This window comes from Gobio gobio, assembly GCF_949357685.1.
Source record: "Gobio gobio genome assembly, chromosome: 6".
Taxonomy (NCBI): domain Eukaryota; kingdom Metazoa; phylum Chordata; class Actinopteri; order Cypriniformes; family Gobionidae; genus Gobio; species Gobio gobio.
In genome coordinates, this window is record NC_137102.1 from 37,836,980 (window position 1) to 37,855,564 (window position 18,585).

An 18,585-nucleotide genomic window follows, 5' to 3' on the forward strand; every position below is an offset into this window, starting at 1 on the left:
ACAGCCAATCATCGCGCAGCTCGCGCTGTTCTATCTGCTGTGTACCCGCACTGCGTTTTACATTTACATACTTTATAGAATAAAGTTTTTGCTTCATATTCTCGAGAAAAGGAGTTTTCCCATAACACAATACGATAGACCTCTCGAAAGGGAACAGCACCATCTGACCAAATTACCCACACACAGTGGCGGCTGGTGATAGTTATTTTGGGGGGGGGGCTTTTTTTCGCGCGCGGGGTCGGGGTGGGGCGGCAGTATCAAGATGCATGTTGACTAAATTCAAGCATTAAATTCAATTCAATTCAAATTTATTTGTATATCGCTTTTCACGATACATATCATTTCAAAGCAGTTTCAAAGAAAATGCATCTACATTACAATTTAAATTGATTTGTACATGTTATGCATTTCAGAAATGCACATATACAAAGCACACAGAGTAGCTAACTATCTATTATTAATCAATATAATAACTATGGCACAGAAATAAGAATTCATGTTGTTAATGAATAGGGTATTTAGAGATGAGCATGGAAGAGAAAACAGTGTCTTCACTTTTTACACATTCATTTCCCACAAATAATTGAATGAGGAAATGAAAAACAAAAGAAAACAGCCACAACAGACTAGCATGTTGACTAGAACATACATTTTGCTCTCCTTTCTTTCTGGCCAGTAAATTTCTCAATGACTCTCTGATTAAAGTCAGTCATCTCAGTAGTGTCATGACGTTTGCATTGTTCAGTTAGATATTTGAGGCCTCTTACCCCCGTTGTTGTCCACAAAATTTCAGTACCGACACTTTGAAATAAAAGACAAGGAAAGCAATTAAGGGCATTGCTAACAACACATCCAGTCAGCCCTTACGTTTCTCATAACAAGCGCGTGAAGCTCTGAGTGCAGCTGCGTCCTGTCACTGGCCTGCTGCTGGATTTGTAAATCGCGTTGGTCCGGTTCGGGATCTTCCAACGAACGCCTTGTGAAAGAATTTGGTTTAACTGCTGCCATCTCTATGAAACTGATCATCCTAACAAGGTTTTGGCGGAGTCGGAGTGACCATGCACTTTCACTTTAGTGGCCAAGAACGGAAAGTTGAATGACAGGTGACAAGAACCAATCAGATTGGATAAAATAACAAGCATCCAATTCTGATTCACCAGGGAGGCAACGACCTGCGTCCGGAGGAAGATCTTTAAGAACCAATTAGAGACCAGCTTCAGGTCACATGCTGCCCGTATATTTTTAGACTCAGATAGACATCCATTTGTCCGGCGTCCCTCACGCATGAAACCGCATGAAACATATTGAAGAACATATAAAATAGTTAACCGATCAAAGTCAGTTTTTATTAAATGCTGAGGCTCTTACTAACAGCCGGCACATCGTATGAGTAAACTATTTTATTTTTCTTTCACTTTTATATAATTTTTGTATACATGTATATTTCTGGAATTTTGATGGGGGTGCGCCCCAGCACCCTCTATTGACCAGTCGCCACTGCCCACACAACGAGTACAAAAGGACAGTTACAAAGGGACAGTTTGACACTTGGGTTGAAGGAGAACCATTTGCTGGTATCTATAAGTATTGCATTCATTTTTGTGGCACATTTGCTTTCAGCTTTAAAGCATAATGGCAGTTGTATAAGCATCACATAGGAAAGTATATAAATGAATTTAATATTAAGGGTGGGTCACACTTTAAAGGTGTCTTTAACTATTATGTACTTAAATAAAAAATATTAGGTACAATGTACTTGTATATTGTATTGCAAAACACTTTGGTGGTATTGGTAGGTTTATGGGTGGGTTAAGGGGACAACAGTGTAATTATAGATGTAATTAAAGAAATGAATTGCAGCTGTAATAAAATGCAAGTATTTTTTAAATACACCGATCAGGCATAACGGTTTATTTTTACGGTGTCATTGCAAAAATTATACATTTAAGTACTGAGTAACAACATGTACTTACTATAGGGTTAGGGTAGGATTAGGGTTTGGTTTAGGGTTAGTGTTAGTTGCATGTAATTATGCTTAATTTACTGTTATTACTATGGTAAGTACATGTAACATAAGTAACAATGACACTGTTAAATAAAGTGTTACCTTACATAACATTATGACCACCTTCCTAATATTGTGTTATTAGGTGACTTAATATTGTAACTCCCCTTTTGCTGCCAAAACAGCCTTGACCCATCGAGGCATGAAGGCCAATAGATTCCTGAAGGTGTGCTGTGGTATCTGGCACCAAGATGTTAGCAACAGATCCTTTAAGTCCTGTAAGTTGCGAGGTGGGGCCTCCATGGATCGGACTTGTTTGTTCAGCTCATCCCACAGATGCTTGATTGGATTGAGATCTGGGGAATTTGGAGGTCAAGTCAACACTTTAAACTCGTTGCTGTGCTCCTCAAACCATTCCTGAACCATTTTTTGCTTTGTGGTAGGGCGCATTATCCTGCTGAAAGAGGACACAGCCACCAGGGAATACCATTTCCATCAAAGAGTGTACATGGTCTGCAACAATGCTTAGGTAGGTGGTACGTGTCAAAGTAACATCCACATGGATGGCAGGATCCAAGGTTTCCCAGCATAACATTACCCAAAGCATCACACTGCCTTCGCTGGCTTACCTTCGTCCCATAGTAGTACATGCTGGTGCCATGTGTTCCCCAGGTAAGCGACGCACGAGCACCCGGCCATCCACGTGATGTAAAAGAAAACATGATTCATCAGACCAGGTCACCTTCTTCCATTGCTTCGAGGTCCAGTTCTGATGCTCACGTGCCCACTGTTGGTGCTTTCGGCGGTGGACAGGGGTCAGCATGAGCACCCTGACTAGTCTGTGACAGTGCAGCCCCATACACAACAAAATAGAGCGCACTGTGTATTCTGACACCTTTCTATCAGAACCAGCATTAACGTCTTGAGCAATTTGAGCTACAGTAGCCTGTCTGTTTGATCAGACCACACGGGCCAGCCTTCGCTCCCCACGTGCATCAATGAGCCTTGGCCGCCCATGACCCTGTTGCCGGTTCACCACTGTTCCTTCCATGGACTTCACTTCCTTGGTTCCTTCACTTTTGATAGATACTGACCACTGCAGACTGGGAACACCCCACAAGAGCTGCAGTTTTGGAGATGCTCTGACGCAGTTGTCTAGCCATCACAATTCGGCCCTTGTCAAACTCGCTTAAATCCTTACGCTTGCCCATTTTTCCTGCTTCTAACACACATCAACTTTGAGAACAAAATGTTCACTTGCTGCCTAATATATCCCACCAACTAACAGGTGTCATGATAAAGAGATAATCAGTGTTATTCACTTCACCTGTCATAATGTTATGCCTGATTGGCAATGTAAAAATGCATTGTATCAAATAATTAATTTAAATGTAATTACAGAGTACGTAGTTAAAGACACTTAATAAAGATTGGGACCTAATATTGCACTGGTATAAACTATAAATGTTCCTCTTTTGGTCTCACTCCATTTCTGGAGGCTTTCTATAGCCGCCCATATCAAACGTAAGGCTATTATGTTTCAGTAGGATGTTGACCTACAGGGCTGTATGAACAAATGTAAATGTTATTGCTCCATCACTCATTTCACTAACCTGAACCTGATTAAGGCTGAAAATCCCTGATCTAGATACTAGATGACCAATTGTACAACCAAGGATTTAGGTCCCATGGATCATGACATTCCCTTCAACTGGCTGGAGAAATGTTTGCAGGTTCTTAGAGCCTTCCTATCTTTTGTTTCACAATCCCTTTTGTTTGTGTAAATCAGGTTGTGTCAAACCAAACACAAGTGTAAGATTATGGAGTGCCACAAGGCTCTGTTTTAGGTCTTCTATTGTAATATCTGATGAATATCTGTGATCATAATTATAGGCTATATGCTTTATGTAGCTAGTTAACGGCATATATAGTTTCACTCAGCTAAACAAATAAAATTGACTTCACTTGATTACATGAGGTTTTACTGCATGAACAACAGCAACAACAATAATACTAATATGCAAAAACTGGAAATCGTTTTATAAGTGATAAAAAATAAGTGATATTTACTGTAATGTGAGTAGACATTTTAAAATGAGATAGGAAAACCAAATCCCATGATAGAAAAGGTATACCTGTGATTTTTGACTCCATTGCACTGGGTCGTGTCTCCCTGGCTACCGTCCCCTGACATGATGTCTCCGTCTCTGGGGTCACAGATGAAGCTGTGTCATAAACCACCAAACCGTTTACCGATCTGCTTCTAGAAATACATAAAGGGATAGTGAAACCATGGTCCTTCAAGAGAAAAGCAAGAATGTTTCTTTATTTTGCATAAAATGAAATAGACAAACTGTCAAGACCAGGGCTATGCTATCCAAAAGCATAGTAAGCCTAATTCGATTGTAGAACACATTGGTGCCTGTGGTTTCTATGATCTAGGCTTATGATGCTTTCAAGAAACACAGCCTAAAACCGTTTGAATAATTAAGAGTTGACAGTACTCCTGGACAATTAACACCAACAAATGGATTTGTATTGGATAAATTCTTTGGATTGCTTTTTGTGTAGATTATGTATATGTAAAATAGGTTTATGCAAATTACTCACACATTTCTATCACTGAAAAGCATGTAGGATTATGAGATTATAACAGTATTAGATTCAGCAATGCGATGACATCTGTCGACTGCAGATGAGCACATACCCCTTCACCTATATCAGTTTTTTGTTTTTTACGTGTAATTTCAATTCATACATTTCACAGCTCCTCCTGAGATGATTTAAAGGGGCTATATGCAACTTTTTCCCCAAAATAAACGTAACAATAGCCTTTTTATTTTACCATTTATGACTCAAACATCTCCTGATGAGCATACTGACACCTTGTCCGCTCACAGTGGGTGCACCTATAAGCCTGTATCCTATTTTTCCTATTTTCTGGCGGGTCGTCTTTTCCCGCGCTGTCTGCGGATGTGACGTCACCACCGCTGCGAGAGCGCGCAGAAAATGAGAGCAGTTCTGTTTTTTGGCCACAGGTGTCAGTCGCAAGTTTAAATTTCAGAAAAACGCATATAGCCCCTTTAAGGTTTTTTCTGTCTTCAGAAAAAAATATAACCTTGCCTATAATGGCAACCAAATATATAACTACAATTGAACATGCGTCATGTACTACTCACAACATGTATTTTATTAGTGCAATACAAAGCTGAATGGATAATATGAAATAAATAGATGACTGCATTAAATTAAATAATATTATTATGTTTTTTCATGTGTTGTTAATGGTGACAGAACTAAGTTTTAATTAATTATATTAGACTCTGCTCACAAGCCTGCTGCCCTACTGTCTGCAAACACACTGATAACAGGATGCAAACATTTAAAAAGACATTTACGGGATGGAAAAAAAATCACAGCTGCTCAATGACATAAACATACAAAGTGAAAACTGATGTAAAAAAGATTAAATGCAGCAAACATTATGTACTACATATAATATTTTACATTCAGTGTAAATATACAGGTTTTGATTATGATTAAGGTTAATGTACCTTACAGAGTGACATCATGACAAATGTTACTGCACCTCATTTACAGTCACTTGACCTATCTTGACACATACTCTGGACATACCTCTGACTAAATCTACAGCCCAAATCTTCACTTAACAATGAAATAAGTGAAAATGTGAGCAGAGAAAAGCAGAAATGTGAAAGTACCTGGCTGAGTGGCTGCTGAAGGTCTCACCTTGTTTTGCGTCCTCACTGCTGTTCCTGTATGAGAGACTGTTGGTGCGTGAAATGGAGCACAGGAGAGACAGTGTGTGTGCATCACAGCGTGTGTGTGTGTGTGTGTGTGTGTGTGTGTGTGTGTGTGTGTGTGTGTGTGTGTGTGTGTGTGTGTGTGTGTGTGTGTGTGTGTGTGTGTGTGTGTGTGTGTGTGTGTGTGTGTGTGTGTGTGTGTGTGTGTGTTGCAGAGCTCAGCATAAAGAGGATCGGAGAGCAGCTGATCACTCTACACCTGTGCTGTGATGAACACTCACACACTGACACAACATACACATATACAGCTATAATATACTTCAACTATTAATACATCACTCGTGTTTTCATAATTATAAGTGTTTTGCAGACTTTCTGTAATAAATGTGATTATCTCAGTGGTTGTATTTTCACTGCATACTAATGTTGTGAGATTCACACCCCCAAAACACACATTACAATGTATAGATTGTGTACTTGTTTAGAAATTAATGAATATAAGTGTGCTATGATAATCAACAGACAGACAGACAGACAGACAGACAGACAGACAGACAGACAGATAGATAGATAGATAGATAGATAGATAGATAGATAGATAGATAGATAGATAGATAGATAGATAGATAGATAGATAATAGTCAGACAGACAGTGACTGAAGTGTGGAAGTGATTATGAAGTGTGTAATGGAACAGTACTGCTTACTATACACTGATCTGTCTTAAGAGGCTTACTTTGCTTTAACTGAGTAGCTAATCATGCTCTCATTCATTTTACCCTAACAATCAGATTTTTTCCCCTCCCCAGTATAGCCTTTTTCTTAATAGTCTGTCTTACTTCCCTGAAAAGCCATTCGGAACTCAACTTTGGTTTCTCAAGTCTCTGAATGTATTGGTTTCACAGAATGTCAAAGAATTGAAGTTGTTTTTACCCTCCCAATACAAGTCTATGACAGATTTTACACTTCAGCGCAGATTTACGGTAACTTCTCTTCAACTTTTCAGCTTTAAACTCACATTATCATTGGAGGTGATTTGAGAATGAGACTGTGAGCAAATTATAAAATAATAAGTAATTAAATGTAAAAAGATAATGCTGTGGGACAGTTTGAGTTCATTCATGTAGGGACTGAGGAAGCTGTTAAAAGCTACAACCCCAAATCGTATTCCCAAATCGGAAACGTATACTGTGGTCAGATGAATCAGTATTTCAGGTATTTTTTGGGAGGAATGGATGCCGTGTGCTCCGGACCAAAGAAGAAAAGGATCATCCAGACTGTTACCAGCAACAAGTCCAAAAGCCAGGGTCTGTCATGGTATGGGGTTGTGTCAGTGCCCTTGGCAAAGGTAACTTGCACTTCTGTGAAGGCACCATTAATGCTGAAAAGTACATAGAGATTTTGGAGCATAATATGCTGCCTTCAAGAAGACATCTTTTCCAGGGACGTCCATGCATATTTCAACAAGACAATGCAAAACCGCATTCTGCACACATTACAAAGTCCTGGCTGCGGAGGAAGAGGGTACGGGTACTTGACTGGCTTGAATGTGTTGCGCATTTTCAAGTGCAAAATGCGACAAAGAAGACCCCGTACTGTTGCCCACCTTAAGACTTGTTTGCAGGAAGAATGGGACAAAATTACACCTGAAACACTTAATCACTTGGTGTCTTCAGTCCGTAAACGTCTTTTAAGACATTCATATTATCTGCAATGAAATACAAGTCAAAGTAAATTTAGAAATCACTTCTTTTTTCTTTTTTTTTGCGTTTTCCATACTGTCCCAACTTTTTCTGATTTGGGGTTATAAAAAAAGTTGAAAACACTATATTTTAGGTTCTCACTATTGATTGCTTATTAGCACGCATATTACTAGGTTATTGGCTTTAGTACTTTTTAGTAATTTAGCACATATTAATGCCTTATTCTGCATGTGCATATTCTACATCCCTTAATCCTACCCAACACCTAAACATAACAAGTACCTTACTAACTATTATTAAGCAGTAAATTACGTTTATTGAGGGAAAATTCGTAGTTAATAATGAATATGTGTTCCCCATACTAAAGTGTTGCCGAACAGTTTTTGATAAGTACACTTGTACCGTAATTGCACACATACAAATAAATATGAAAACATTGATTAACCCTCAATCTTGCCATTCTCTTATTTATCAATCATACTATATATCATACTATCATACATATACAGACACACAAACACTCTTTTGCACAAACACAGTTCATTATGTTTATTCATAAAAATATTAATTCACTGTAAAGGTTTTAAAATGTGACTTAAAGGAACACTCCACTTTTTTTGAAAATAGGCTCATTTTACAAGTCCCCTAGAGTTAAATAGTTGAGTTTTACCGTTTTTGAATCCATTCAGCCGATCTTTGTATCTGGCGGTAGCACTTTTAGCATAGCTTAGCATACATAATTGATTCTGATCAGTCCATTAGCATCTCATTCAAAAAATGACCAAAGACACTTTCAATGTTTTTCCTATTTAAAACTTGACTCTTCTACAGTTACATCGTGTGCTAAGACCAACTGAAAATGAAAAGTTGTGATTTTCTACACCTACATGGCTAGGAACTACTTTCTCATTCCTGCGTAATAGTCGCGGATCTTCGCAGCAGTACCATGGCTGCAGCGGCGCAATGATATTACAGCGCCTGAAAGTAGCCCCCAGCTAGGTAACTTTCAATGTGACCGGCACTAAGTTTGTGTAGTTGCAGAGAAAGTTTCAGGCTTGCAGCCGACAAATTGTGTGATTAGCCATGGTTCTGTGTGTTGTAAAGTGCTGTGATAGTAAGTCGAAGGTGTATACTACCACCATGTTCCACAGAATACCAACTAATCATTGCGCCGCTGCAGCCATGGTATGGCCGCGAAGATCCGCGACTATTACGCAGGAATGAGAAAGTAGTTCCTAGCCATATAGGTGTAGAAAATCGCAACTTTTCATTTTCAGTTTGTCTTAGAACATGATGTAACTGTAGAAGAGTCAAGTTTTAAATATGAAAAATATTGAAAGTGTCTTTGGTCATTTTTTGAATGAGATGCTAATGGACTGTTTAGAATCAATGATGTATGCTAAGCTATGCTAAAAGTGCTACCGCCAGATACAAATATCGGCTGAATGGATTCAAAAACGGTAAAACTCAACTATTATATCTAGGGGACTTGTAAAATGAGCCTATTTTCAAAAAAGTGGAGTGTTCCTTTAATGGGGACATATTATGCCCCTTCTCACAATATATAATATAAATCTCTGGTGTCCCCAGAATGTGTCTATGAAGTTTCAGCTCAAAATACCCAACAGATAATTTATTATAGCTTGTCAAAATTGCCCCTATTTGGGTGTGAGCAAAAACCAAGAGGCAACCTCCCGCAGTTTCTCTTGAAGCCAATACGGAAGTGACATATACTGCAATTGGCCGCTAGGGACAGGCTCCAGAAGGGAGCAGAATCTCATTGAACCCCATGTTAAAATGCCCAACTTTACAGCAGATTAAAACATGTTTACAGCCTGGTACAAATTGTGGTTTTGGTGTATACAGCTAATTTTGCCCTTCATTACAACTGTGAGGGGAGTGAATTTTTTTTATAACTCATTCGTTTACATTATATAAAGCATTACATTTCTGCATAATTAAGGGCGTGGCCACTTCGAGTGACAGATGGATAGCCATTTATCTGCTGTCTGTTAGTCATAACGTCACTTCAGCCCCGCCCACGTCCCGCCTTTTGCCCATTTTCTGTTATCCGGGAGTGACGCGTGCGGCCATTTCGTCCATACTTTGCGCTTCAAAACTGCTCTTCAGAATCCTATGGGTGACGTCACAGACACTACGTCCATATTTGAAGAGTTTCGTTGCAAAACGAGATATATCCATTTTGAGAAATGTTGGTTATTTGACATTATTATTTAAGACATCAACAGTCAAGTTCATTCACAATTTTTTGTACATTAAACTATTACTTGAGCTCAGTGAAGGCCAGGGGCACAATATTCTTCAAATCCAGGATATTTTTTATTTAATTTTATGTCCATAAATAGTTCATAAATAAGTCAAAAACCATGCCAAAATGCAACATATTTATCTTAACATTGTCAAACATCTTAAATTGGTTAAAAAAACAATACATCATAAATATATGGAATAGTATATACAAAGATTGATTAATAATAATAAGATTCCGAGTTAGTTTTGGCCAGAACATACACAACATAACATACATTTTTTTTTTTTTTTTTTTTTGCAAAACGCTATATATCCACCTTAGGCTTTATTCTACTACTGTAATACCATTAAGAAAAGCTAGTGAATCAATGTTATCCTGGTCCACTTTTGTAGCGTTTTTATACATTTTTGTGAAGTTGAAGGCTACATCTTCATCTGACAGTTTGTCGGCATGACACAGACCAACATTACTCGCAGTCGCACGATGACAACAATTAATCTTTGGATGTTTTCCCTCCCCTGAATGCCTTGCCCGTTTGTCTTCTCCCATTTATGATTTTCTTTAGATGCCTTCCTCTTTCTCCCAACAGCAGCTGGAATGACCGGCTCCAATCCGTCATCGAAATCCATAACGTTAGTTTGACTTTGAAGCTTTGATTCTCTGACTGACAGACAGCTGTTGATCAGTGACGTAGCCTACGTGACTGACAGCTCGCCTACAGTATAAACAATTAAATGGTAAACGTTTAGTTAGCCTATTGAATCCTCTTTTTAAAAATATGTTTTTTTGTTTTGATATTATCATTAAATCACTGAGCAAACTCGGAGCCCTTCACCGGCGGTGACTCTCTCCTCGCGTGACATCCTGAGCTCGCGCAGCAGAACGTTCTATATCGCACTTTGTAAAGAAACTGGGCTGGCGGATATCGCGTTTTGTGAAAAAATACATTTTGTAGTAGGCTTAAAATGTACATTTTTAAATCTTATTAATGGCAGCAATTCACACATAGATTAAGGTACATCTAAACAGTGATTTCCAATAATAAAACCCAAATGTCAAAAAATTGCGTTTATCGCGTTTTGCAACCGAACTCTTCATTTGTTTTTACAGTCTATGGCAAAAACACGCCGTTTTTGTGTGTCCCTTTAAATGCAAATGAGTTGCTGCTCCCTGTCCCCCTTCCAGAAGAGGGTGGATCCTTTACACAAGCTCCAGATAATCCGTCAACAACAAAACAGTCGAATTTCACTCAGCCAAAATTTAAGAAATAACCAGTTGTGGAGTTCAGCCTGGACATTTCTGAAAGGTTAGTGGATACATTTATGTAACGTTAGTTCCGTTGATTCAACTCAATGACTTGCATGTACCGTCATGTTAATCTATAAATTGTATTGATGAGAGATTATTAATGATTGATGGGGTTATATAGAGAGTATTAGGTGGATTTTTACCATTATAGGCTGGTTGTTTAAACACACTGTGGACACACATCTGAATGAATTAATTTTGCATAATAGGTCCCCTTTAATGGTGTGAGTGATAAGAAAGTTGCAATTTGACTTCTACATTAGGGGCTAAAATCATCAAGCAGTGCTGTCTAGCATCTATGAAAATAATCAGTTTGGTAACATTTTACAATACAGATGCACTAATATGCATTAATTCATGCATAACCAATACACAGATAATCTTAATGTATGACTCAGAAATATTTAAACCATTAATTCATTCACCGCATCAGTCTGATTATAGAATAGAGAATATTATTAACATTGAATTTACATTAAGTGAAATGTGAATTGTTAATTAAATGTGTCATCATGGATTAATTCCCTATCGACATTTAGTAGGAACTAATAGTGTAAATATATGTGTCCATTACCACAATGGGTTGAAGCCATGTACTTCCAGCTGTCTGTTTTCAATAAATCTTTGGCTAATGATTTGCAATTATGTTATGATTTTACTTCTTGAGGAACATGACTATTAACTCATTATTAAGTAATGTGTCATTATGGTTATGGGTTTTAATGGGAGTGTGAATGACTGTGCATCAACAAGTAAAATCTGAATAATTACATCTAAGAGATGCTTCTCCTACATTCATCTTCTGTGAATGTTGGCCTGGAGCAGTTGATGTTGTGACACGGTATCAAACATTCACAGGATGTTTCGACTCTGAACCATTGGTGGGTCGTCAGGGGTTGCCAATCACTGGCCATCTCCTCCTCCTGGCTTCCAGCTTGGCTCCTCTCTCCTGTTCCATAGCCAGCAAGAGGCTGTTTCTTACTCTCATTTCCTATGATTCCCTAACATTCTCCACACTGACGGGGAAGGAAATTCTCTACAGTCGACCTCAACTGGGAAAGCCACGTCTACCATCCCTTCTCCAAACATAGTTGCAAAAAATATATATTTATTATATATATTATTATATATTATATTCAAACAACAGTTATTTCTGTTTCTCGAATCCTTTTCCAGCCGTGCGATATTCTAGTGATAATAACTCTGTGTTATAATACAGAGAGACGGAGAACAGGTGAATGAAATACAAAACAGTTTATTGAGTGTCCAGAGTGCAGAGTGGATCAGGTGAGCAGTCAGAGTGATGAATGGCAGGATAATGCCAATAACTGGATGTTAATACTCAATGTCTTTTGTAGGAGAACCAGGAGGACGGGACACAGGAGCCAGGGAGACAATGGAGACAGGATACGAGACTAGGAGACACACTGGAGACGAGGTAGCAGATAATGCCTAGTTCAGACTGCATGATTTTAGCCCCGATTTTGACTTGCCGACAGGTTTTGCGAAATCGCCGACAAATGGCCGAAATCATAGGCAAATCGGTGCTCGTGCGCGTGAGTGACAATCACGCAGTGTGAATGATCAAATACGTGATCAGAGAGAATCGCTGATGAGTCGCCGATGCCTGTGAGATATTTGGCATTCTAAATATCTGGACCTGTCTGCGATTCAAACTCCTGCAGTGTGAAATGTGATCTGACTGAAAAATAAAATTGTGAAGACCGACAGCCAATGAGAGAGCAAGATTCAGGACAGCGGGAGGTTCAGGGAGGAGTTAAGGACCAGAATATCAGTATTTTAATAGATATATTTACAGTTATATCAAACAGAAACAAAGCACAAATATTTGCTTGACCAGCCGCAGCACATTGCAATATTATTTATTTACCTCAAACTCTCTTTACAGAACACAATCCTTGCTCCCTATGTCTCCCCAACCATTTCCTCCTCCATAATCTTTTTTTATTTTTCTCCCTTTTGCTGCAAATCAGCACACAGATAATTTGGACCGCGAGTTTCTGCACTGCAGTCTATATTTTTAATAACAATTCCAGTCTCACGCAAGAACTCCAGTCTGACACACGTGTGATCTTGCGTTGTTTCCTTCTCACTCCTCGAGTGTGCTTTGTTGTGAAACGTAATTTGCGGACGGGACAGAGCTGTCGGCGATTCGTACAGTCATGCTGTGTGAAACTCCCTGTTGCCGATCCATCGTGTAGTGTGAACACAGCAGTGACTGAATGCTGCCCCAGATAGTCATGCAGTGTGAAAAGAGCAGTGATCCGAGAAGTAGCACGGGAGAGTCCTTGAGGTAAGCAAACACTACTGTTGAGAAAAACGAGACCGGACAGTGATAGTGTGAGAGCGTGGGGCTTAAGCGCAGGCAGTGATGAGGTGATGATGAGCTGCAGGTGTGAGTGATCAGTACTCGGGAGATGCTGTGCGTGGCGCTTGGTAGTGGGTGGAGCCTGGCGTGCTTGTAATACTTGGGCTGTGTTCGAAATCGCCCCCTATACCCTTAAATAGGGCACTATTTGAGTGAACATCCATTTGTAGTGGTGTCTGAAACAATAGTGGACGTTTTTGGCTCATAAGTATATAATGGTTAAACAGATTTAATTAATTTGGGGTATATCAAACAGACAATCTTTGGTCTTAGTAATCTATTAATCTATGTTCAAGAGCAAATCGATTTTGGTTAAGGGGGAATTAAGTTCCATAACTTTATATTTAGGCTATAATTAACTTATGTCCTTTATGGCCTACTAGAGTGCTGTCACTGTTCATCAATTCATTGTCTCCTTTTCTCTGTGCATGTGAGGTTGTGTGGAGGCGTGGTCACTGCTACGGTGCTCATCACCTCCACCTGCTGCACTCAATCACTCAATTATATGCAGGTCTCTCACCCACTCTCATTGTCAGATCGTTTCAGGCTTCCCTTGTGTGTGTTTGTCGGCTTGTGTTTCCAGTTCCCTCTGTGTGATCTCCGTTCCGGTTCCTGGATTCTGTTGTGCCGTGTTGCCCGCTGTGTCCTTGCTTCGCTGCCTGTCTGGGATTGTTCTGCCTGCACCGATCTGCCTGGGTTTGCTTGCCTGCACCTGCCGCTCTGCTGGGATCTGCCTGACCTGTCTCCATTGCTTCTTTTTGTGACTTTGTTCGACATACTGTCTCAGTCACACTGAAATAAATTAGTATTTACTGTATCGCTATTGGATCCTCCTGTATCTCATTCGCAGCCGTAACAGAACGATCTGACCATTGAAATGGATCCAGCGAGGATGACCGAGCTCCAGGACTATCTCAATTCAAGTAACCTGAGAATGGATCGACAGGAACAACAAGCGACCGCTACGGCCCAGGCAGTGCAGGTGTCCGAGCTCTCGACCCAAGTTCAACAACTAAGGGTTCCCACTGCGCCCCCACCCCTGGCGCCGGTTCCCCAGCAACCTAGTAACATCAGCCCACATGAACCCCGGATCCCAACGCCAGAACGCTATGCGGGTGAGCCCAACCTCTGTAGATCATTTCTAACGAGGTGTTCTTTATTTTTTTCGTTGCAACCCACCTCGTTTTCCACAGAAGCATCCAGAGTGGCGTTGGTGATCAACCTGCTGACAGGGCGTGTGGCACGCTGGGGAACGGCGGTTTGGGAGAATCAAGATCCGTGTTGTTCCTCGTTCCCTCAGAGGAGATTAAACGGGTCTTTGACCGAGCAGCCACGGGACACGAGGTGGCCCGTAGCTTCGCCGAACTCCAGCAAGGCAATAGACCCGTTTCAGACTACATCATTGACTTCCGAACCCTGGCCGCAGAGTGTGGATGGAACGAGGAAGCGCAGTGGGACCGATTCCTGCATGGGCTGAATGACCGTGTTCAGCAAGAGGTGTACGCTTTGGACCTGCCTCCTGATCTCAACGGACTCATGAAACTGGCACTTTGTGTGGATTTGCGTCAATTCGCGGATTTGTAAGTGACACAAGTCACTTAACCAACGCACTCGTATGAGAAGGACCACGGATTTCCGCGAGTTCCTTGGCGCTAACACGGTCAGTTCCACCAACGATCCCGAGCCCATGTAGGTAGGCAGAGCTCTGCTTTCCCAGGAGGAGAGAGAGCGTCGTCGAGCGGGTGGACTCTGCCTTTACTGTGGCGCGGCGGGGCATTTCCTCAACCAGTGTCCAGTAAAAGATTGAGCCCGGCAGTAGAGAGGAGGCTACTGTCGGGTGGAGCTGCGTTGGGGAATTCCTCGTCCGCGACTCTCCTTCCAGGAAGACTGCAATGGGCAAACAGATTCCACGTCTGTCAAGCCCTTGTGGATTCCGGAGCGGAGGGTAATTTTATTGACTGTTCACTGGCACACCAACTCAGGATCCCGATCACCCCCCTTTCCAATACCACTGCTGTACACGCCCTCAATGGTCAGACATTACCTCACTCACTCACACCACTGACAGGATTACACTCACTATTTCTGGCAATCACTCAGAGACCATCACGTTCCTCCTCACGGACTCCCCTCACGCACCCATTGTCCTCGGTCATCCCTGGCTTAAGAAGCACAACCCCAGGATTGACTGGGGACATAGTACGGTCACAGTTTGGAGTAATCAGTGCTATGCTTCTTGTCTTGTGTCTGCCCGTTCGTCTGTGTCTAGTTCTGTGTTTCAGGAGGAGACGATGAATTTATCTAACATGCCAGAGGAGTATCTCAACCTGAAGGAGGTGTTCAGTAAGTCCCGGGCTGCTTCTCTTCCTCCTCATCGTCCCTATGACTGTGCCATAGATCTACTTCCAGGCAGGTCTCCGCCTAAGGGCAAATTATACTCACTTTCTACTCCTGAGAGGGAGGCCATGGAGAAATACATTTCTGATTCTCTAGCTTCTGAGTTCATCTGCCCTTCCTCTTCTCCAGCGGGGGCGGGGTTCTTTTTCGTGGGTAAAAAGCAGTTCTCTCCCAGCGCTCTTCCTCGGATGACCAGATGCATCCTTGCACGTTTTTTTCTCATCGTCTGTCACCAGCCGAACGCAATTATGACATTGGTAACAGAGTTGTTGGCAGTTAAACTTGCATTGGAGGAGTGGCATCATTGGCTAGAGGGGTCAGGGGTACCTTTCATCGTGTGGACCAATCATAAGAATCTGGAGTACATCAGATCTGCCAAAAGACTCAACTCTAGGCAGGCTCGGTGGTCTCTTTTTTTTTTTGGGACGTTTTGATTTTTCTCTTTCAAACCGATGCTTTATCGCACGTTTTTGACCACTCCGAACGCCCGTCCACTCCAGAGTGCATTTTACCAGAGAGACTCAGAGTTTCCACACTCACATGGGAGGTCGAATCGAAAGTTAAATCAGCCTTAGAAGGGGTAACCGAGTCGATTATTTGTACCTGAGGGAGTTCGGTCTGACGTGGTACGATGGGGTCCCTGTTCCAATGTAGCTTGTCACCCAGGGGTTAATAGAACCAAATTTTTGGTGAAGCAACGATTCTGGTGGCCTGGTATGACTCGTGACATCCGAGATTTTGTTTTGGCTTGTTCAGCCTGTGCCATGGGCAAGACATCTAACCGCCCTTCCGATGGGCTTCTTCAACCGTTGTCAATCCCTTTGAGACCCTGGTCCCACATTGCACTAGATTTTATTACCGCCCTCCCGCCGTCCCAGGGCAAGACGGTCTTTTTAACCGTCGTGGACCGGTTCTCGAAGATGGTTCATTTCATCCCCTTGCCTAAATTACCCTCTGCCAAGGAGACAGTGGTAGCTGTCGTCGAACAGGTCTTTCGTTTACATGGCCTCCCGATGGACGTGGTTTCCGACAGGGGACCCCAAATTTTGGCGTGAATTTTGCAGATTACTGGGGGCGACGGTTAGTTTGTCTGCGGGTTTTCATCCTCAGAGCAATGGTCAGACTGAACGGGCTAACCAAGACCTTGAGAGAGGTTTACGATGTTTGGTTTCCAAGAATCCTTCCTCCTGGAGCCAACGCATCTCATGGTTTGAGTATGCGCATAATTCGTTATCAGTGTCAGGTACGGGCCTTTCGCCATTTGAATGTAGCTTAGGGTACCAGCCACAAATTTTTCACAGTCTGGAATCCGAAGTCGCGGTCCCCTCCGCTCATGTCTTCGTCCAGAGGTGTCGTGACGCATGGAGCAGAGCCCATAAGACTCTTCTTCAGGTGGGTAGACACACCAAGGCCCAAGCCGATCGCCACCAGTCTAAGCCTCCCGTCTACGTCGTGGGTCAAAAAGTGTGGCTTTCCTCTAAGAACATTCCTCTCCGCTCCGTGAGTAAAAAATTAGCTCCTAAATTCATTGGCCTGTTCACTGTCACCAACACTCTTAGTCCGGTGGCAGTCCACCTCAAACTCCCGCGTACGGGAGGATTCACCCCGTGTTTCATGTTTCCAAATTAAAGCCCGTTTTTCATGCTCTCATTAATCCGCTTGTTCCGGTTGTTGTTAATTTAAATATCATTGTTTACTAAATATTATTTTATATAAATATGTCGTATTTGGTATTGAGAGAGTCCGTCAGTGATGGCAATAGCCGACTTCAGTGTTACATTATTACAACACTAGAAGACTGTCTTTTATGAGTGACTGGTTGTAAACAAGGAAGTTGTTTCAACGCTGTCAATCTTTTAAAAGGACAGAGACAAAGATTTCGCTTTCCTCAGCGGACATTCAAATAGATTTTTTAATGAATATAATATTATGGACATCGACCTGAAGAATGAATGCTATAGGCCTATCAGATGCAGGTAATGCACTCGTTTAGTCGATCTCTCTCATAATACTCTACATAATACAATACTCTTTAATGAAGCGACTCCTACGACTTCCTTCGTTATTAGTTCTAAAGTGAAGTTTTAGAATTAGTAAAGGATGCTTGGGCTCAACTGTCAAACTGTCAACTTAAGATTTGAATCCATGGCGGCAGGTAGTAGTTCTGCACAAAAGAGTTTTTAAAGACACTCCGTTATTGGTTCTGATTTATTTACTCACTTATTTACACACGCCATCAAACTGTTGTATAAACACAATATCACATTCGTAGCTGTGCGATATGGCTGTATATCAGTGATTACTTACGGCCGAATTACAGCCGTGCTGATATACAGCCATATCGCAAAGACCCACAGACAAACGAGACCATCCAGACTTTCCTCAAAAGTAAACATCTGTCGTAGTATGGGGGTACATGTGCATCAGTGCAAACGGCATGGGGGACTCGCATGTTGAGCCGATGTCTTATATCAGACGAGATTTGGTAAAAAAAAAAAATCCTCTTTCAAAACCAAAACAATTAGTATCCTTACTTTCCAAATATAAATAGAAAGGTGATGTGACACTGTTGTAAACATGCCTGTTTTTTGGAGTGTGTTGCAGTCATCAAAATTTGTTTACAAAATACAATTAATTTGTTCAGTGAAAACATTGGAAATATTGTCTTTGCACTTTTGTTAGTTAAATAAAGTTGAAAGAGTTTAAACATCACACATTTTTGGTTTTATTGCATTCTACAAAATGTCC

At 41.2% G+C, this 18,585-nt stretch overlaps 1 protein-coding gene across 4 annotated transcripts in view; it reads right to left on the reverse strand.

Annotated features, from left to right (window-relative positions):
- Window positions 1-6,055, reverse strand: part of LOC307128024 (oxysterol-binding protein-related protein 1) — a 28,266-nt gene extending 22,211 nt beyond the window's left edge. The window contains exons 1-2 of one of the 4 annotated variants that reach the window (XM_079819554.1): window positions 5,756-6,055; window positions 4,141-4,268 (exon numbers count right to left, since the gene is read on the reverse strand). In XM_079819554.1, coding sequence (XP_079675680.1) covers window positions 4,141-4,199 — 59 coding nt within the window. In that variant the 5' untranslated portion in view covers window positions 4,200-4,268; window positions 5,756-6,055. Of the gene's footprint in view, window positions 1-4,140; window positions 4,269-5,727 lie in introns of all 4 variants that reach the window. The other 3 variants (XM_079819553.1, XM_079819556.1, XM_079819555.1) reach the window with 3 other exon arrangements.
- Between the last annotated feature and the right edge of the window lie 12,530 nt (window positions 6,056-18,585).